Source organism: Aedes albopictus, chromosome 2 (assembly GCF_035046485.1).
Source record: "Aedes albopictus strain Foshan chromosome 2, AalbF5, whole genome shotgun sequence".
Taxonomy (NCBI): Eukaryota; Metazoa; Arthropoda; class Insecta; order Diptera; family Culicidae; genus Aedes; species Aedes albopictus.
Window position 1 is genome coordinate 96012719 of NC_085137.1, and position 22645 is coordinate 96035363.

The 22645-nt window shown below is 38.4% G+C and overlaps 1 protein-coding gene across 1 annotated transcript; it reads right to left on the minus strand.

The window, feature by feature from the left end:
• Window positions 1-175: 175 nt before the first annotated feature.
• Window positions 176-17661, minus strand: LOC109402100 (venom protease). Its single transcript, XM_019674721.3, has 5 exons — window positions 17412-17661; window positions 9364-9747; window positions 8246-8354; window positions 7770-7954; window positions 176-761 (listed from the first exon to the last, which is right to left on the minus strand). The coding sequence occupies exons 1-5, from the start codon at window positions 17482-17484 to the stop codon at window positions 340-342; spliced, it is 1173 nt and encodes a 390-aa protein (XP_019530266.3). The 5' UTR covers window positions 17485-17661; the 3' UTR covers window positions 176-339.
• Between the last annotated feature and the right edge of the window lie 4984 nt (window positions 17662-22645).

Sequence of the window (22645 nt, forward strand, 5' to 3'; positions counted from 1 at the left end):
AGGCTTTCTCAACTTCAACACTCATGGGATGGGTATGCTTATCCAGAACAAACAGGTTTTCAGGGAATCATTCCAATAGCATTGACGTTACGTGCGCCAAACGTTATTCATCTCTCTTTACTCATTATGATAGACGTCTATTTGAATAAAAACTGCACAAACCTAACACCACGCTTCTTCTCGTTTACGGCACGCTCATCTGTTCCAGGTGATCGTGAGATTAGCACTTTATTGTTACACATTTTGCACATAAAAATATAACCTAACATACAACAAAAATTGCATTATGACTACCTAATTGGCGTTTCCTGCCCGATTAGGGCGATTTACCTATGTATTTCACACAAAGGTCGTCGGCGAGTTGGACTCGATCCAGTGCGCGTAATGCGCAATCGAGGTGTACACGCTAGGCATGTTGAGCGCGCCGCACGTTTCCGCTCCAAATGACATGATTCCAATCTGGGCATATCGTCCGCGTTCTTTTATGATCAGCGGGGCTCCCCCAAAGCCGAGGCAGGCATCGCGACCTTCACCACCGGCGCACATCCACTCGCCTTCGATGGACTTGGTAGATTGTAGGGCACCCGTGGCCGAGTACGCCCGCACGCATTGATCCCATGAGGTCAGAGGAACTTCCAGCGATTGCAGTTCGGGCGATTTGGTTCCACTGGTCGATAGCTTACCCCAGCCAATGATTTGTACGCGCCTTCCCACGGTCAAGTCTTGTCGGCGTCTGTGTAAACATACGGGTTGCGCTGCCACTACAGGTGGGGTGATGGGGGTGTACCATGATAGCAAGAAAGGAAAAAAAATCATGAGATGTCCAGAAAGTATGATACCTATGTAGAGGCAAGATGGGTCAGGGGGCAAGATGGGTAAGTACCGTTTTCAACCGTACTATATATATTTTTTTTTGAATTTTTCAATAATTTTCCCAGATGGACGACGTGGATATACAAAAAAGTGACATATTGTTTTAAACATTCTTTAGTAGGCCTATCCAGCTTTTCAAAAATGTTCTCTGATTCTCAAGTCCACCCCCATATTTCGATTGGCATCCTAAAAGAAGTAACTGGTCAAAATTTCAGCCAAATCCATTGAAATTAAGAGGTGCATCAAATCAATTTTGTGTTTTTCGACTATTTTTGAACTTCAAAAAATCATAACTACACTAAAAAATGTCAAAACTTAATTCTTTTGGCAGAAATTGAAAGCTATATATGTTTGCTACAACTTCTCCGAACAACGTGTGCCAATAAAATTGAAGGAAACATGTGTAATTATTACATTTGTAATCACAAACCTTAAAAAGTTGATTTTTTGATAGATTTTGTTCTGGAACACCCTAATATACGTAATAAGTTGGATTTTTCAGAACGGCATCATATTCTCCAATGTTTTTTGGTTATTTGCTTCTTTGACACCATTATTGAGTTATTGAAAACAGAACAATATCAAAATTAGTTATTCGCCTGTCAACCAAAAAATATCAAAAGTTACCATTAGAATAACCAAAATTCAAATTTTGTCATTATGTAGTTCTTCATAAGTGCCAACACTGCGATGATTAAACAAACTCGTAAGAGGTCAACAATGTCTTACCAATTGCAAAATTTGTTATGATAGCAAAAGAAAACATGTAGTAGTTATTCTTCCAAATATGATAAATGACAAGCTAAAGGCATATTTTGATATAATTTCATATTATGCTATTGACATGTTGTTTAAGCTGTTCATGAAGTTATGGCAATAAAATTTGTTATTCTTTTGTTTTAGGTTTGCCATTCACCTCTACCCGGGTACAGATAGCAACATAACTTACATACAGATAACAGTGAAATTGTGGTGAACTTTATATACGCGTCAGGGATTGAGCCCAGAACCTTCTGTGTACAAATTAAAAGTGGTAACTAGGTACTAGACCACCAAGTTCATGCTTTCATGTGCCATTTCTTTTTTTTTGGGCTCAGAATTACTTGTGGTATTTTTCTTCTCTTGGCGTAACGTCCTCACTGAGATAAATGCTGCTTCTCAGCTTAGTGTTCTATAGTGATCTTCCACAGTTAGTATCTGCCAATAATAGCCATTTTGCATGTGTATATCGTGTGTCAAACACGAATATACTCTATGCCAAAGTTATTTAATGATATTTCCATTACGATAAGCCCTTGGGCCGACCGGGTATCGAACCTGCCACCATTTAGCATGGCCTAGCTGAATACCCGCCTGTTTTCCGCTTCGGCTAGATGGGCCAAATATACCGAAACATACTTTGATGTCTCCTGTTTCAGTTATCCTAGAAGATTAGGTTTAAGATCGCCTATCCGGAGACGATATTTTACGAATTTCAGTCAATTTAATTTACCATAGAAGCCACAATAAGTCAATTTTGTGATTTTTGTTTTTTTTTTTTTTTTTCTAACGTCAACGATTATAACCCGGGAGCGGTCGCGTCGTGTACTGTGTACACGCATCATAGAAAATGCACGCTTGTGGCACACAGCGTGCGTGTGGTGTCGCTTAGGTAGTCGAAGACGCGACTGCTCGAGGGCTGGTGGTGACCAATCGATCAACTTTTCAGCTCAAACCGACATTCGGTTCTTCAGATTTGTGCTCTTGAAAATTCGAGGTGTGGCTTCGTTATATATTCACCTTAAACTTAATTGATATTTATCGATTTTCAACTAATTTGGTCAATGAAACTTGAAACTACAGAGTATTACAAGTTTAACTGATAACTAGTGTACCATTCGGAAGGAGGCTAAAGTAGACATCAGTTGGAATCCAAAAAAACAGGTACAAACCCGAGCAGAGTAAAAAAGCTCAAGAATAGCATATTTTGATATGGAGATCAAAAAGTAATATTTGTTTGTTTGAGATAAGAGGTAAAAGTACTGAAAATAATATCTCAATTTTACTCCTGGAACATCATCATCATAGCACATTTAACTCTTGATAAGATCCAACCAATAGCAGTAAGCTATTTCATTGATCTTAAAATATCAAATTTGGTCTTGGTAAAATGGTTCAAGAACGTCTAGAGCTTTAAAAGGTGCGTGTTCCGAAGTTTTTTTTTGCTCAGAGAAGGCTGAAGAAGTATCGAAAGATTCTGAAGAGCACCGAGGATATCATATTCGAAATATCAAAGTGATAAATTGCATCCACCAAAGCAAATATTCGTTTGAAAAAGTATTACGACCCTATATGCTCATTAGACCGATGCAAATTTTGAAATTTTCGCTCCCCTAGGCTTAATCGATGCCAATTTAGGTTCTGACAGGGTGGCCAGCGAACCGGGAAAACCGGGAGAACCGGGAAAAAGCCGGGAATTCGGAATCACCGGGAAAAAACCGGGAAATATTCGGGAATTCAGATTGCCACCGGGAAAATTTTGCATTTCCAGGTATAATTCCATACTGCTCTATTATTTCTAATTATTAATCACTTTTTTATCATCCATGAAAATAATCTGTAATGCCAAGCTTGTTGCTGGTTTAACAGAAGTTGCAATATTTCGATATATTTTATTGAAAATACGACTTGCGTTACATTTAGATGTTGAGAATTTTAAAATCATAATATCGGTTGCTGAAGTCGATCTGTTAAGTCATTTTAAAAGTTATAACTGTTTTTATTCTTAGTTTTCAGCAAATCAAGAAGAAACAATAATTTATAATTCCTGCGTAATAATGTAAAGGGTTTCAGTAAACTTTAGTAAAGGGCAATCTTTCTCCTGAATTAGTCTTGTATCGATGTCACCAAAATACAATAATGCTACAAAAACTAACAAGGGCACTCACATGTTTCTTTTCACTTGCCTACATCAAATTGAAATTGTGGGAAATGTATTTTAACAACAGCAACAAGGAATTGACGAAAGACAGACTAAATGGAGTAAATAGGACGTTGTCGTTGGCTAAATTTTAACAACAGTTATGTACAACTAAACTGAAACCTAGAATGAGTATTTTTACTTGGCCAAACGTAATTCTAAGCAGTTTTTTTGGCAAGTGTTACTAAAACAAATAATGTTATTATATGGAACATGAGAGACGAACACAAAACAATAAAGCCTATAGGCTTTCTGAAAAAAAATGTAAAATTGTTAAAAGGAATTAACGATTGCTCAAAGGAATTCAGCAATAAGGCCAGTTTCGTGTTCAAAAGGAATCGCTCAAGAAAGTTTTAGACCAATTCCTGGAGTATAAATTCCACAGTGACAGCCATTTGAATTGTCATTCCTTCGCAATTGCGTACTGCGAAGAAAAACGGTTTCTTGGGCGATTCATGCAAGAATTTCTGTAATATAATTGCTTTCCGTCAAAAGTTTGAATATTTTTCAAAGAAGCCTTTGTGAATCTGAACATGTTGTTTAAATTAAGTTGATATGAAACATCTTCAAAAATTTAACACAAGTGTCAGGCATACTGTATCAATTCTAGTGGAAATGATGTTTTGACGTTCAAACTAAAAATGAGAAGAAATGTGAAAGTACTTTACAGTTGCAAAAATGTACATGTACAGTTTTTACAGAAACCTATGTTTCATTATCATTGCAAAAAATGTCATCAGGAATTAAAATTCCTAAGAGATTATTTCTGAATTTTACCCAAAAGAATCTCTTAAAGTTCACCCAGGAGTTTAATTGAAAATTCAAACATATGTTAGTTCTGAAATTTATCCTGGAACAGCTCCTGAACCGATAGGGATTATTTTATTCAACACAAGTAAACAAACAAGTAAAACCGGGAAAAAAATGAAAATATCGGGAAAAAACCGGGAGAAAACCGGGAAATCAAAATCTGAAATTCACTGGCCACCCTGGATTATCCTATTAGGATCTGATTATCCTGAGATCATTCGGATCAAATTTGACTGAGCACATGCCCTTTAAAATTTATATGGGAATAACTATGGAGAAGTCAAACTTTTATTTCCACAAGTTGAAGTTTTTTAGCCATGTTGCCTTGCAAATGAAACCGATGCGGATTCATACAGCTTACATTGCATCTTTCAAATTATTGAAGACACCAGTTAAGTAAAACCTACAGAATAATTGTTATTCAATAAAATGTGACTTTAACCCTCTTTTTTGATTTTGATCTAAACATCATTTTTCGTCATATAAAATCGATTTAAACATGTTTTGGAAAGTGATCCTGTTGAATTTAAGGTGAATATAAAACGAAGCCACACCTCAAATTCCCAAGAGCACAAATCTGAAAAACCGAATGTTAGTTTGCCCTGAAAAGTTGATCGATTGGTCACCATCAGCGGGTTACGAAACGATCAACTTTTCAGCACAAACCGACTTTCGGTTCTTCAGATTTGTGCTCTTGAAAGTTTGAGGTGTGGCTTCGTTATATATTCACCTTAACAATTTTGTCAATATTGGTTTTCGATTTTTCTAACTTTTGTTTTTGGACATCCCTACACTTTTATATTTTTCCTGGAAGCCTATTTCGCATACCAACCAAATTTTTAAGTTGAAAAAAAATTGAGATTTTATGGTTATTGTTCAAATATTTTCTATATAATTTTTTTTTTGTGGAAAATTTTATTGTTCATGTATTTCTGAGCAAAATAATTTTAGAGTGTATCCAACTCCATTATTCACTTTTACTATAATAGCGTGATTGGGGGAAAAATAAAATTTGTTTATTTTTGCGGTTAAATACAAAAGAAACAATAGGGGTACTCACTAAACAGATTAAATTGCTGTGTAAGCCATGATTTTCTGCTTATTTGAAATGTTTCATGATTTTGCGAATGAAATAATCAAAGATTGCCTTGGTGATCGCGACGTTTAATCAGTTTACGCTGTTAAGTGAATCCCCCTAATAACATCTAAAAAATGGCCATAACATCAATTTACCAATGATTTTTAAAATTGTACAAATACTTTGAAAGACACCAAAAACCTTTTTGAGATACAAAGAACAGTCCTGAATATTAGCCAAAAATATAAAAATTTTGATTGCCCAGGAAAGAAAAAAATACAAAAATGCTCAAACTATACCCCGTCAATAGGCGGGGTTCGGTATTAGAGGGATAAATCTTTTCAAATAATGCTTCTCTCTGCTCTCTATGAGAACACCGCGGGAGGAAAATTCTACCTAGTAGGCCGGCCGCAATGAGTGTGCTGCTTGGCTGCAGAATCCTTCGTTTTTTATCATTTAAAAAACGTGACGTGAACTATCATTGAAAAGCGCAAAGTCAATGATTGCTATTGATTGATGCACCAAGCGATAAGAAGAAGCAGTTTGACATCCAAGCGGTGTGCCGTTTACATTCATCGACCAATCAACGACGAGGATCTCATCGACGGCACACCGCTTGGATGTCAAAACTTCTTCTTTTCGCTTGGTGCATCAATCAATGGAAGCTTAGTGATGCTTCATGTCACCTGAAGTGAGGGCTTTATGAGTCATTTTATGAAGTGACAACAATGTTGATGATGATATTGATTTTCACGGGTTAGGACGCCACCTCCTGTCAAATTTTCATTCATAAAATCGGCCCGTAAAATGGACCATTGAAATTGTTAAAGTGAGAACTCTGACATTAGGGTAGAATTGGCAATTAAGTTGAAATAGGGTATTGGTTCCCTTATTAAGCATGTGGCTCCCATTTTCATCCTACAAAAAATAAGGGATTGGAGCGCTGTTTGTTTTGTTTCTTATTTTTGTATTTTTTGTTAGAAGTGAGCACCCAGGTAAACACAAAGAACGGAATCAATCGGTGCCGTAATCGCTTGTTTTCGAATAGGATGAATATGGGAGCGTGAGATTACTGATGGCACACATACCCTACACATAAATAATAAAAAAAACCTGGCATTTCTACAAACTTGAATAAATCATAACATAACTGACCAGAACATGTCTTATGTTGTAGTTGTTCATCAAACTTATATTTCCAGAAGGGTTTCAAGATTCTAATTCAAATTTGCACCAATTAATTGATTCGGTTAGGGAACGTCCACAAATTTCGTCACGCTTTGAAGGAGGAGGGGGTTCAGCAAAATGTGACGACCCACACGGTCAGAAAATTCACTCATTTTCGAGCTAAAGTGGGACAACTCAAAATTGAGTAAATTTTTTTTCCAGCGATAGCGCTGGCCAAAGTGCGAAAATCTCATCAGTTTAAGCCGTATAATATTCTTGATGATGCGAAGAATATTATACGGCTTAAATCAGTTGAATTTTTGCACTTGGTCCAGCGCTATCGCTGGAAATGCAATTTACTCATTTTTTGAGCTGTTCCAGTTTAGCTCAGTTTTGTGTGAATCTTACTCATTTTAGAGTAACATTTTCTTAGCGTGCATACAAAAATTTGAGAGGTCTCATACAAAAAGTGTGACATAGGGGGGGAGGGGGGGGGGGGGGGTTGGAAATGGTTGATTTTTGCGTGACGTAATTTATGGACGCTCCCTTATGCTAAATGTTTTTTTTTCAACGCAGATCAGGAAAGGGCTTGTGAGCGTTTAGTTATATGTTCGTACATGCACCATGAAACGTACATGTATCTATGAGCAGAGCATGACCCATTCATAGAAATTTGAGCAAACTATGATAGTCAGCTAGAGAGCCCTATAATTAGGGGTTTCGGTGCGATTTCCATGTTCGTCGGTTTGTGTTCCACGTTGACAAAACATGCTTTCACGGTCATCGACTTTGTACGGTGCAAAGTTCCAACTTCCGTGTGAATTTCGAACCCGGAACGAGGCGTTTTTTTTTATTTTTAGAAAAGTTAAACGTTTTCGTTACCTGTGTAATTGATCGGCGTTTTGAGCACAAGTAGTGCTATGTCATGGTGATACTGGCCATCCACATAGTCCGGGTGGACAATGATCTGACTAACGGCGTGATTGATGGCCGCCGGTGCACAAAATCCGGTATTTCCGCAGTCCGGGTCCGTGCGTGTATCGTAGTCCCCAATTCGGACGGATGATCTGGAATGAAGGTGGGCATTAGGGCACGACGGGAAAGAACATTCGTTTCGATGGCATCAGTTGACTAGATTTGATCCACCCTCACCCATCCTCTCAGATGATGGAGCTCGGGAACTTGAACGTGTATATTTAAATCCGCATCAACCTTGAAACTGTAGCAATGATCGCAAATTTTCCATATGACTGAATTGCCACAATTATACCGAGTTTTATCACGGTATTGCGCAAGCTAGTAATGACAATTTATAACTATATACATATACTACACCGCAAAGCGTTGTTTGTACTTACAATCGATGGCTATCGGCTTTGGCTAGAGCACAGTGTGCCGATGTTAGGATGATCTGTCGGGCGATGATGGATCCAGAGCAAGGGTAAATGAATGACCCCGTTTTTGTATCTGATAGGAAAGAGCACTTATTATTATTTGCATGGATTTATCTGTTGCCGCCACTGAAGAAATTACATTTTTTTTTAAATTTATGAAAGTCAAATAGATGGCATATATGGCATGGTACACTTATTACGTAACGCAAAAATTTGCCATTTCAGACCTCCTCCCCCCTGTAACGCTCTTTGTATGAAAAGCCAAAAAAATGTGTATGTGCTGTAACGCTACCCCCACCCCCCCCTTCACCTATAGTGTTACGTTATTTGTGTACCCAAAATAGGAACACCCGCCCAAATGGTACAATACCTTTGCTTAGTCAATGATAATATGGTAATTTGGATTAGTACTGCGATCATATTCATATTACTCAGTCATTCTTCAATTGTGTAATGAATGTTGTACTATGTAGACATTCACCAATATTTCTTAATATTGGTCAACATTGAATAGCAGTATCTACGACATTTCTCAACCGTTTATTTAATTTTATGTTGAGATATTAAATTTAAAATCTTAAATTTAAAAGATAAACAAAACTCTTCAATTTTTGAGAATTTAGTAAAAGTTTAAACCTAATAGATACAGTGATAAACAAAAAAAGTCATAGTAGTCGCTTCAGTGATATTGGTGAAAATTAATAATTTGGAATTTTGAACGATGCAAGAGGTACCAAAAATGATCGATAAGAATTCAAAACCCACATAGCAAAATAGTGAAAGCTAACAACACATTCAAAAATTGATAGCAAGAACGAAAAATTACAAGCTGACAGTGAAACATGTGTTCAATGATTTTCCTAGTTCGAGACAATAGCAAAAGAACAGTTGTAAAACGGCAATTAAACGCGCGTCAACTCTGAAGCTCATTTGCATAATCGCTTGCACTGTCCATTACGCGGTTCTACTAAAAACCCACTTCGACCTTCCATTTGTTAACTTACGATGAAAGCATAGGCGCACATTTGCTCTCTGATCGTTACACATAACAATCATCAAATAGTCTGTTCGTTCGTACTCACTTTTGAATCCGACCCGTGCCACAAAGGGGTATGCCCCCAGGCCGTGGTAGTAGTCGCCTTGGACGATGCTTTTTCCGCATCCGACATCGGTATTTCGGTCGTTGAATCCACCCGGCTGTGGGATCTGCTGCTGCTGCTGCCGTGAACAGCATACATGTGGCTCCAGTTCGTTGACCCCACAGGACAGAGAAAAGTCACCCCGGTAACATTGGCGGGCCGTTTCAAGCAACAGTTCTGGACATTCCTCCAAAGGTACACATTCACTCAGACCTGGACAGCTTATTCTGTAGAAGGATTTCGATTCCTGCCCCGTGATGGGCGTTCCAGTGCGGTAGGCAGCTACATTGCTTCCCCCTGCAGACTCACTTTCTATGATCGAGTGCGCTATAGTTGAAAAAAGAAATACATTAGGCCGATGCAAATATTATTTTTCTTTTATGTCCGAGGCCTCTCGCCGGGTACGAGGGGAGGGACAAAAATAAATAAGGAACAAACAAAAAAAAACTATTGAAAAATTACAAATTAATGCAACTATTGAAAAAATATTTTTCAACTATTGAAAAATAGCTGCTTGTTAACATTTGTTCTATTGAAAATGGAGTCATGGGCAGCCATGTTTTTTTTCGCCCCTTCAATATTTTGGGATTTTTGAAGGGGGGGGGGGGGGGGGGGGGTGACATAAAACAAATTAAATATTTGTATCGGCCTTACAATCAATCAGATTTAACCATGTCTACGACAAAGGTCTTAGAATCCCAGTTCAGCATTGCACCAGAAGCCCAGATGCACATATTTCGAGAACTATAGTTTATAAACTCTTCGTTATGAAATAACAACATTTATATAGTACCGACGGGTGCCTCATTATAATTCACGACTACGAAGGTGGGAAACACTCTTTCTTCTTACGGGGTTTTAATGGGCCTATGAGTGAAAAAAAGCAAAAAAAAAACTTCCCTCCTTCACTTCTCCACAAAAAAAAAACAAACCGAAAAGTTTGCAGCTTTGGAAGCAAACATACTATGAAGTACACCGAGAAAAGTTGAAACACGAAGTATTGAAAAGGAATTCAATTCAATTAGAAACTCTTTCTTTATCAAAAGATGTTTGAATCAAAAACTATGTGTTACAAAATTCAAATGATGTATAGTGACTAGATACCATCATGGTAACCCGCTGTTTCATCTTACCACACGCGTTTTAACTTGCCCCAGTGTACCTTATTTCTGATCAATACATTGTGTAAAAGTCACCAAATTCTGAAATAATTGCAAAAGTCTTCCATTTGTATCGTAAGTAATTAGTCCTGGAATGCATAAATAGCTGTTTTAGAAAAGCGTCACCTGCGCTTTTTAGCTTTGGGCTAGGATGCTTTGGGTATTGCATTTTTTTAATCTATTTAGTCTTTGTTTTATGTGATGTAAACTGTTGGAAGAATTGAACTATTACTTATACTTGTGAAGCAGCGGACAACAACGAGCCAACTCCCAGGACGAAAAAAATAATCATCCTCGTACCAAATGCTCCAACAAACGTTTTGACCATAAATACAACAGTTGGATAAACCGCTCTTATGCTTGATTAAAAAAATGGCTGAATACTGTTATTCAGATACCATTGTCAGTTGAGACACCATGTACAACGCGCTGATAAGCCCGGTGGTTCCTTACGGGCCTAGACTATGCTCGAGGAGGACATGAAAGCACTTGAATTCAGTAACAAATTTTGAAAACGACGTATAATCAATGCTACACCATTGATTATACGTCGTTTTCAAAAATTGTTACTAAAGTGTTAGAACATCGGATGCCGAGCTCGGTCCCCAAGAAGTAACACACATGTCACAGAAGTCACGGCAGCGCAGATTTTGGTTGCGCACATGCCACTGTGATTTACTTCTAGCAAGTAAGTATGTATTTGTGTTAGAAGTGCTACGTCCTGGAGTTTGGGGTGGCCGTGACACATTATCGTGTAGGTATTTAAACTCCCAGGAGCAAACAAGAACACATTAAAACGTAGACTTTATTTACACTTAAAATACTACATAATAGAAGCGACACGTTTACAGCACGGCGGTTACAAAACTTCTAATTCTAATTGACTGCTTTGTGCATCAACCGAAAGGCAGACCCATCGCCTTCGGTGAGCGAGCAGTATAGGGAGAGACTGCTGAACAGCTCAGTGATTCCCCACAAGAAGTAAGTCATAGTGACTTTTTTGCAACAAAACCCTGCGCTACCGTGACTCTTCTGTGACAAATGTTTTACTTGGAGTGCATAAGACCATCTACAGCGAACCTAGCATCCGTAAGGTGGCAAACCTGATAAAATGTTGTTAGACTACCGGAAAACATTCCTGTAAAGCTATTGATCGCAAGAGATAGGGTAGGTAATCAAAATTTGAACCAAATTGCGGCTTTCCGAAGTAGTACAAATTTTGAGTGATTTTTTATCCCACATGGAATTAATTTACTACAGCAAAATCATATGTACATGAAAGCCACTGGTATAAGCTTTCTGTTAAGTGGTAAAAAGTTTATATTTGCACCGAATTTCATTGAAAAATTCGATTATTCGTTAACAATGATTTTAATCTTTATTTGAACCATCGTAATCATAATTTGAACCAATTTTAATCATAATTTGAACTACTGGCGGCAGCAGCTCGAGCATCTCCCACAACAGCCAATTTCGTGCGGAACAATAGAAAAACACATGGATCTACTAATTCCCGTAACTATTTTTCATTAGGCAGTGGAATTTCAACTAAGAATGTTCTAAACTCTTCAGAAACTTGGAAACTAAATTTGAAATTTTTCATCCCCCAAGAGTAAACAAAACAACCACTAGCGCAGTCTGCAGGCCAACACTGGAAGCTCGCCCTCGTTTACTAGTTCAAATTTAGATCACAAATGGTTCAACTTAAGATAACATTCTCCAAGTAAGAATTACTTAATTTTGATAATTTTATGACAAATAATGCGGAATATTATTCGGTTGGTCGATTCTATGTTATAAAAGCTTTCATTTGACGTATTCACATATTGCGTGCGATACAATGCATGAGCTGTACGAGTGCACCGAAAATGTGCTTTCTCTGGGGGGAAATGGGTGAAATCACAGTGATTTTTCAATTGCCTGTTTTCCATGACGAAAACGCTTTTATCAATGCTTTTAAAGTCCATGTTGTCAGGTTATAGTGCGGAAAGCTGTTAAACATCTTTTTCGGGACAATATTTGCCTAAAAAGTACGTCGTTTTAATGAATTTCGAAATGGTTCAAATTAAGATTACAATTTGACTAGTTCAAAGTTTGATTTCTTACCCTACGGATGGTACAAGAAGACCTAGAGGGTAGCGTGCAAGGTGCAGAAGGTCTGGCAAATATGAAACGCGGTCTAGGACGGAGGGCTGCAACCACGAACCGATCGTTATGGCGAGGAATAGGAGGCAATCAGTGAAGTACTAGATTGAAAGTAGTGAGCTGGATTTTTGTATGGTGAGATGTTCAATTTTCCATTTCTGCAATGAAATGGTTCAAACAGCGTAGGTATTATGATTTCTTGACTAATTTGATGCTGTTTGAGCAAAAGTTTGGGTAACTTTGTTGTTGTATTATTTATTTCATGCAACTTCAACAACACAGTTACCCAAACTTTTGCTCAAACAGCATCAAATTAGCCAAGAAATCATATAACCCACGCTGTTTGCACCAATTCATTGCAAAAATGGAGAATTGAACATCTCACCATACAAAAATCCAGCTCACTACTTTCAATCTAGTACTTCACTGATTGCCTCCTATTGTTGATTAAGTTTCACATATTATAAATATTGATGTAATGCTAAATATGTGAATAAATTATTGCAAGCTTGATAGTTCATTCAGAATTTCATGAATCATCTCAATAAGCAGATTAACAGTATTCATGCAGCTGTTTTACAATAGCCTAGAAAGTTATAAGAAAGAAAAAAAATGTCGCAGATCGCAAAGCTATCCCGCGCTAGAGGGAAAAAATAATTATTTACGTGATAGTGTTTCAATTTTCACATGTAAAGGTATAACAATAATAAAAATAACCAAGTCGAGAATTTATGGAAGATCTGACCCGACAAAGCGTCTGTAATTCTTGCTAGTCACTGGGAACCGATACTTGTGCATCTATTTGAAAGTACAGTTTCAGGAACAATCAGGACGATGATCTATGACAGCGTTTCTCAAACTATGGGTCGCGAACCACTGGTGGGTCGTGAGCTAATTTTTGTTGGGTCGCAAAGGCTTGGGCGATATTGTGTTAAATGTCTTAATTAACTTATGCCATTTTCTAATTTACAAATAATCTTTTGGAGAATCGTCAGAGTTACATATTTCGGGAAATTAGGATTCTTCTTAATTCTATTCAAAGTTTTGTAGAATAAGTTTTTTTTATTCTTCTGAAGGATCTGATAAAAAATTTCAAGACAAGTCTTCTATTACACTAACTACACTATTGTGTAGTTTTTATATCTTAATGATTGAATGAATTTTCTTTCATTTTAAATGTATTTTTTTAAGTTTCTGTAGAAGCATAATATTGATTTCTAAAAAATTCCTTCAATAACTAATGAAGTATTTTTGTAATGTCGTATTTTATGAAAATACGTGCTGATGGGTCGCCAAATTCTATAACGATCAAAAGTGGGTCGCAAGCTAAAAAAGTTTGAGAACCCCTGATCTATGAGATCTGATTCTAAAGACTATTGAACTAGATACCAACATGGTTTCCAAATGGCGATCTGACTTCCTCTGATGAGGAAGTTCTGGAATGCTTATTCAGCACACACTTCCCTGGATGGGTGGATATTACATTTTCAGATGAACCTGATGTCTTTTCCCTGGCTTCGGCTCGGAGTATTGTAACTATAAAATCGATTGAGTGGGCACTCAATAGCTTTGCTCCTTTCAAATCTCCTGGGGCAGATGGGATTTATCCTATTTTGCTTCAGAAGGGATTTGATTATTTCAAACTTTTTCTAAAAACAAATACTTGTTTGCAGTTTTGCTACAGGGTGTATTCCCAAATCTCGGCGGGATATTACTGTGAAGTTCATTCCGAAAGTGGGTCGTGCGTCGTATGATTAAGCAAAGAGTTTCAGACCTTTCAGTTTGACCTCTTTTCTTCTGAAATGCTTAGAACGCATTGTGGGTTATCACATCCGTGATGTTCATCTATCGAGGGTGCCTTTGACAACGTGCCTTTCGATGCCATATTGGAAGCCGCACGGAGTCATGGTATATCTCCAATGATTTCCAATTGGATTCATCAAATGCTCAAAAACAGATAATCTCTTCTCGACATTGCGTCTAGCATGGATTGGGAAATTGAGTGTTTGTGGATGCCCCCAAGGGGGAGTCTTGTAACCGCTTTTGTGGAATCTCGTAGCAGATACGCTATTGAGGATTCTCAATAATAACGGTTTTCCTACTGATGGTTTTGCCGACGACTACCTAACATTGTTAGTTGGTATGTGCATCAGCACCCTTTTCGACCTGATGCAAAACGCCCTTCAGGTAGTTGAGGGTTGGTGTCGCCAATATGGCCTTTCGGTTAATCCGAGTAAAACATCTATTGTTCTTTTTACGGAAAAGCGAAACCGTAATGGTGTTCGACCTCAACACACACCTCGTTGTTTCCACTTTTGGTGAATTGGGACAAAGCTGTCCTTGCTCCAGTGATCTTACAATTGCTTGTAATTTTCCATATAGGACATTTTCCACGAAATTCCCTTCCCGGGAAGAGTGGACATCTGGTTATCTGGAGAGAAGTATTTCAGACGGCATCGTATGTTACACTGATGGTTCCCTTCTCGAAGGTCGAGCAGGTGCTGGTTTTTATTCTCGTGAGCTAAAGCTGTATCAGTCTTACTCACTTGGTAGACACTGCACCGTTTTTCAGGCCGAAATCTTTGCTCTTATGTGCGGAGTGCATTCAGCACTTCAGAAGCACGTAATGGGCAAAGTAATATACTTCTGTTCAGATAGCCTGGCTGCTATTGAAGCACTTGCTTCGGCCAACTCCACGTCGAAGATAGTTATCGCTTGTCGAACTCAAATCGAGGAGCTGAATTCAGCAAACGCTGTTCACCTGATCATTCTTCCATCGCTGGAAATGAATTGGCTGATGAGTTAGCTCGCTCTGGAGCATCACATGACTTCATTGGCCCTGAGCCAGCTATTCCGATATCGAAGTGTTGGATTAAGCTTCAGATTCACACCTGGGCTGTCACTCAACACAGACAATATTGGAATAGTTTGGAGTCATGTCGTCAAACCAAATTGTATAGTGCTGAGCCATCTCTACGGGTGGCGAAGTATCTAACTAATCTGTCTAAGCAGAATTGCAGCATGCTGGTCAAAGCATTGACTGGCCACTGCCGACTCAGTTATCACATGGCGAATATTCAGCAAGCTGATTCATTTGCCTGTGATAGCTGTGAATCCGATTATGGAACTTCGTATCATTTGATATGTAATTGTCCAGTTTTTGCGCAACTGCGTTTCCGAGTATTCGGTTAACACTTATCAAGTGAAACTGACTTCAGAAACCTGAATCTTCAGGATATTCTGTTGTTCTTAACCCGCTGTGGTAAAGAGCTATAGGGTCTCTTTCACTTTATGCGTTATTACAGTGCCCTTTTCAGGGCGCTGTTTGAACCCTTTGTGGTACGCTTATGCATTAGTACCCACTTCCAGGGTATTTTTTTCCTATTTTCCTACCTGTTCTTATCCCAGTCCTTATCCTTATTTCCTTCCTTTTCCGTCAGGTAGATGATGAAGTAGGCTATTATTATGGCGATGGCACAAATGTCCCAAATGGAGGATAACGTGCCTCTGGAGCCGGCCTTCTGATACCTGATACTTGAGATCTGATTCTAAAGACTGTTGAACTAAATACTTATGCAACGAATCGGGGGTACCGGGGCACATGTCCCTTATGCCAACCAAACTCACTCCCCTCTCTTAACCCTTTTTGGAGACGGAATTTTCACCTTCCTGGTTCAGAACACGTTTGTGAAGGTCAATTTTCTCTGCTGCGCAAATACGACTCATCCGTCCCCAAGGGTTAAATCCGAGCTTACGGTGGACACAACCCGAACAAAGTCCAACATCATAATTTGCAACGTCCAATATCAGAATTAGTTACCAGTTTTCTCTCAGACTTTTCTCGGGATATCCGTCCAATGTGATTTTTGCAGTGTGTTATTGCAGATAATGCATGATAATGCTTTAGGATAGGCAAATAAGAAAAGGCTGTATGTTCTGAAACTGTTTGAAAAAGTTGTACATACACCGAATTGTCACATGCTAGAAAATGAACGCACAAGCGTGACATTCCATTGGAAATTCAATGGAACTATAAAATCGCTAAAAATGCGAATGCAGCTTGTAAATTTTAAATTGATCAGTTTTACTACCCGATTTGGCACATATGCTTAACAATGGAAGCATTTTTTTAAACTTTGGTCATGATTTTCTTGATTGTCATGGGACAGTTTGCGTCCATCGGCAATTTATACTAGGTGCGTAAAGGTCCTATAGGGCACTGCATGAAATTCTCTCCTTCTCTTTCACTCTTACAGAAAATTTGTAAACAACAAGGCCAAGAAACATCAAAATCCCATACAAAATCCAGACAATGCAAAGCCCTATTACACTTGACGAATATTTGTCCAAACAAGCCCGACAAAAGTCCAACACAACGTGAATCATGGCAACCTTGGATGAATGTCGGACTACAATGACAAATATTTGGCATTACGACAAACAGTCTAATGGCACCTTAACCAATTCTACGTGGCACATACAATCTTTATTTCTCAACTTCATTTCGCCTAGAAATGATGCATCTTGTATTAAAATTTCTGGGTACAATCACTTTGAATGTCAATTGTATGCTTAAATGTTATAGGCAAGGTGCATAATAGGTTTTCCCATTTTCTTTGGGATTTCAAATTTCACTTCCACTTTCCAACTATTTATAAAACTTAAACACATGTTTTTGCTTTTTACCATAGCTTCCAACAGCAGTCCAAACACCTAACAAGACTTGTACACAAAAACAACATTTAAACTCGCGAATCATTCTCGCCAAATTGTCAGTACGTTTCCGGCAATATCCTGCTATATAGGACACCCTCGAGGTTCAACAACTTCGTTAATGGTCAGTTTATGAGTCAGAAGGTTCAATGAAAAACCACGCGATCGCAACCGAATCTAGAACACGACTGAATGGTGATGCTCCAGAGCAATGTGGTTTCGCGTACTACCAAAACTAACGAGCTGAATTTTCACTCTCGTTTTCCACATAGGTACCTATGCCAGTCATAGCCATACGAAACGACAATACAAATGGTAATGATAATGAGATGAGCGACCGGACCACTGCCAATGATGGAGACACAGCATTATTTATCAATAGCGGCGACGTTGATGATGATTCTCTGCGGCGGATGATGATCGCTCGGCTTTTCTCCAACGAGAACCACCCACGCATGAAGAAGCTTCTTGTCCGCTACATGAGACATTTCAACAGATAACGATCTGTAGTGTTCAACATCGACGCAATGAAGTAAGTACATATAAAACAATTGTAGGCTATTATTTTACTATTACCTTACACTATGGCCTAACATCCAGACTTGCGAGAAAATGTGTTCTGAGTGCTTTCAAAGGAAAGTTAGACATATATGTATGGGAATCTAGGTTTCGTTTACTATTTGATGCCAATAACGTTTGAAAAAGGGTCGATATAGCTAAAGCGCGCAAGTATTAGGCATTGTTCCACGTAGACCAAAACCTCCCCCTCCTAGACTTTTGTCCACACAAAAAATTTTGAAATGTGTATGAAGCGTAGGCTTTGGCCACACCCCCCTCTCCCCCCAAAAAGTTCACGTGGTTATGAACAGCCCTTCAGCAAGACCAATAAAAAGGAAAAAGGCCGGTCATGTTGCCGCATACGTCAATAATACAATTATGGTTAAATGAGTTGCATAATGAACATTATGCAACTATTTTTCATTACGCAACTCATTTCAATTGCATAATGAACCGGTATAGAAAAATAGATCATTATGATACTAAAATGAGTAGTATAAAAAATAATGTACATCGTATTTCTTACCACAAAACAACAGTGTTCAATTCAAGCTATATTTTCAATTGCGGAAGAATTCAAAATAAGCTATCGTTGAAATTTTATCCATACATTTTGTATGGGATAAAAATGGGCAGAAAATAACGGGACTGTTCTCCTTATGGAATTCATAGACATAGGTAGACGATTTATGATATTTTTTTTTTTTAATTTTGGATGTACTCCGATAATTTACTTCGCTAATTGTAACATAGGGTCCATGGCTAGCGACGGTAATGGACGGATATAAGCGGGTTTTTTGGTTAGAAAATGAAATGTCATTCCCCCTGGAACAGCCACACATGCCCGCTGGTTCCCGTTGGCCGAGTTTTTGTTTTTTCCTGGAATGTGTCAATAAATAATCGTTTTTTCTTGTTGTTATGGTCACTAGATTTGTGGACTCAGTCTTGCTTCGATAAAGATGGGCGGAGCAAACTGACATTGAAAGCGTGGCTTCAGAATCACCAGTATTGGGCGAACTTACTGGGGGAACGACTGGCGTCACAACAAATTCTCCAGTTTCATATTGATTGTTGGTATAATTTTGTCTTTAAACAACTTGATTATTCTTGAAGCTTCCTTAGAGAAAACTCATACACAATTTACCTTTCATATTTGCTCTCTTAAACAAATGGATACACAAACAAGGCCGCAGAAGGATTAATTTATTTTATCAAATATTTACGGCTGTCCCGTCATTTCCGGAAAATCCATTTCCCAAAATGCCGAATTTCAGGAAAATTCACTTCCCAGAATACATCATATCTCGAAAGATACCTTACAGTTTTCAATCTATCATTCATGTGTGGCAATAGCATAATGTTAGATAATTATATCTATACATGTATATGCATGTAATACATATTTGGCTGAATTTTAAAGTTAAATGACATTCATGGATTTTTTCAATGTAAGGATTTTTTTACAAATGGTATATTCTTCCTTCTTATTAAATTATTGAGTTATCTTTTCGAAACAATTGGTGGCACACTGATAATGTTTTCATCAGGTATTGTCCCTTCTTTCAAACATAGGCTATTCTTCCTAGTTATACTGGACAAAACATCGTTTGGCATCTCACTAGCACCCTCTAAAATATGAATGAAGGTTCATGATTGGGTCACAGACAAACAGACGTCTCACTGTACTCACTTCCCATCGTTTCCCTTTTTAACGGATTATTCAAATATTCCGTAGTTCGCAAATCGCTCGCTCATGGCGCTCGCATCACTTTTGCTCCTATTTGACATTTGCTCACTATCGCCATCTATTCAGTGGGTTTGCGTACCACAGCATAATTAGCATTGGGCGATTATGATTGCGCGACGATGTTTTTTATCGCATTTTGTTCCAAGTGATACGTCTGTTTGTCTGTGATTGGGTCATTTTATGTAAACATTGATCGGCGTCGCGTTCATTTCTCTCCAAAATTGAGAGGTGATGTAGGCACAGCAGCGCCACCATGACACATGCGAGCACAGTCCGAACCACACGTTATTTTCAAAATGACTGTTAATTCGTGCGATGATTTCGATTTGAGTAGTATGTCTGTTTGTCTGTGATCAAGCTGTTAACTTTTTCATCGAAAAATTTACCTTCTTTCAAACGGTTGTGCCGAATGTCCCCGAATGTCAGTTCCCCGAATGTCGTTTCGCCGAACGCCGATTCCCCGAATCAGGGTTCCTGATTTCCACTTTTCATCTTCTTCCACATTCGAATACAGTCAGCAGCGAACGGTTGTCGCTTTAGTTTGTGTGTTTGCTTGTCAGCGACGACAGCAAACTCCGGCGAACGGTGGGAAGCCACACTTGGATTTTAAACATTCGTCCACATTCGCATCGCAAGTGATGGATGGAGTGATGCGATTCGTGAGTGATATTGCGCATACGAATTAAGTTTTCAAAAAGTGTTTATTATTTTCTTTGCTAATCTAGCATTTCAACATCAATACACTAAAAATGTATGCATTAAGCACAGTGTGCTACCGCCGTAATCACTATGAAAAAAAATAATAACAAATCTTGTTACAATTTTGTTATGGCTATTCACATATACGAATCCTTACAACAAAATTATATCAAATTGTGCTATTTCTAACAACGGTTGTAATAATTTTGTTATAATCTTGTTAGGATTGTGTTAGGAGCTTCTGGTCGGGTTACATGCAATTCTCTTCTAGTTCTGATAATAGCCGCTTCGATCGCTCATCAGCATTCGTCACCATTCGCCATTCATTCATTCGCTTGCGATCCAAACTGCGACGATCGGCAACGAATATCCATGTCAAACAGCTTGTGCTTCGCTTCCCACTGATGATGGGGTTGCATGTTTGATCACGACAATCCGTTTGCTGCATCTTTCTTCATTTGCTTCAGCAAAGAGGAGTTAATATGAATGGAGTGAGGCGAATATACCGATCCTTGCCCCGAATGCAGTTTCCCCAAATGGCAGTTTTCCCCAAATTACCCATTTCCTCGAATCACACCCTTCTTTATTTTATAGGCGGTTCTTTCAAGTTCTATCGCTCCTCAGACCTGCTGAAACACTGCTGAATGAATAATGGTTTTCCGGGAAACGGGTTATTCGGGGCATTGATTTTCGGGGAAACGACATTCGGAGAACCGACATTCGGGGAAAAGTAGCACAATCAACAAGTTGTCATTGAATTTTGTTGCAATAAACCAAAAAATCGTTTGAAATAAATGGGTGAGTTTGGTTGTTTTTACATTCAGAAATTCTATAGGGCAGTGCATGAAATTATCTCCTTCTCTTTCACTCTTACAGAAATTTTGTAAACAACAAGGCCACGAAACGTCAAAATCCCATACAAAGTCAAAACAGTGCAGTGCCCTATAATTGGTACGTATTGTTTGGGAACAGTACACGTTCTATATTCCAAGCTTATTGATCCATTTGTAATGATAAATATTAAGAGAGATATGAGTTTATATAATCAAAACAGTGCAGTGCCCTATACGACAGCTATGCGGTTATGTTTATGCCTTTGAGAGAGTCAAACGATCCAGTTCAGTAATCCTCGAAAGGTAATGTCAACGCTTGTGGAAGCGACGTTAAGACTGTGAGTGCATCTATCTTCCATGTGTTGTAATTGTAGCAATAAGCAGCGATTATGCTCACTTGAGCCGGTATTTTAAAAGGAAATTGAGCATGGCAAATTGATGCCATGAAAAATAGATAAACTCTTCATAAGCACTAATCAGTGCTTATACCCTGGGACCTTATACCTGATGGGATGTGTTGAAAAAAAAAAACATGCTGCTATGGCAGCAGAGACGCTGTGCGATTGTCCACTGCACGAATTTATGTTGGTCTGCATGGATTACTGCACGAATTTATTCTGGCCTGCTTACTCTCACACCGAATTTGGCGTTTGAGCGGTGTCGGCACCATGCAACTTTCTTCAGTTTCCTAGCTTAAGGGGATTCACCAGGCAGTGTGATTTACCACTACTTTGGACTTCAATCATAATACTTCTTGTATGAAGAGGTACATTTTTGAAGATATGAAATTCGTGAATCAGCCGTTAACCCTCTACTTCCCATGGTTGCTCTAGAGCACCATCGATTTTCGACGAACTCCGGACAAACGGAATTAGATGAATATGATGCAATAATTTTTAGAATATGGTTATAACCTCATAAGATTAACCCAACTACTAACTACTTGTTTCAATAGTTGAACTATTGATAAACAATCAAAAACCTATTGATTCACAACCAAAATTTTTTTCATTGATTTCGAAAAATTTAGCCAATTTGCAACAACTTTTGTTCTACCACTTTTTTCGGAAACGCTTTTTTGGCATAGATATAGTCGTTCAAAGTCGTGGGAAGGAAAGGGTTAAGCTATACTGCCCCCTAATGCCCCCACTCGCATAACCGTCCCATCTTTGCTGGGTTTCCTATTCATATGCGAGTGGGGGCAGTATAGATACTCAAGTAATCGCTCAACAAATATGTATTAGTTTCATGCACGTTTTATTCATGACCTTTTTTTCTGAAGAAAATGTTTACGGTTAACAAAAGAAACGATTACTTGCCTGGATTTCCCACGCATTTTCCCCACCAAAATAATGGACACATTATACATG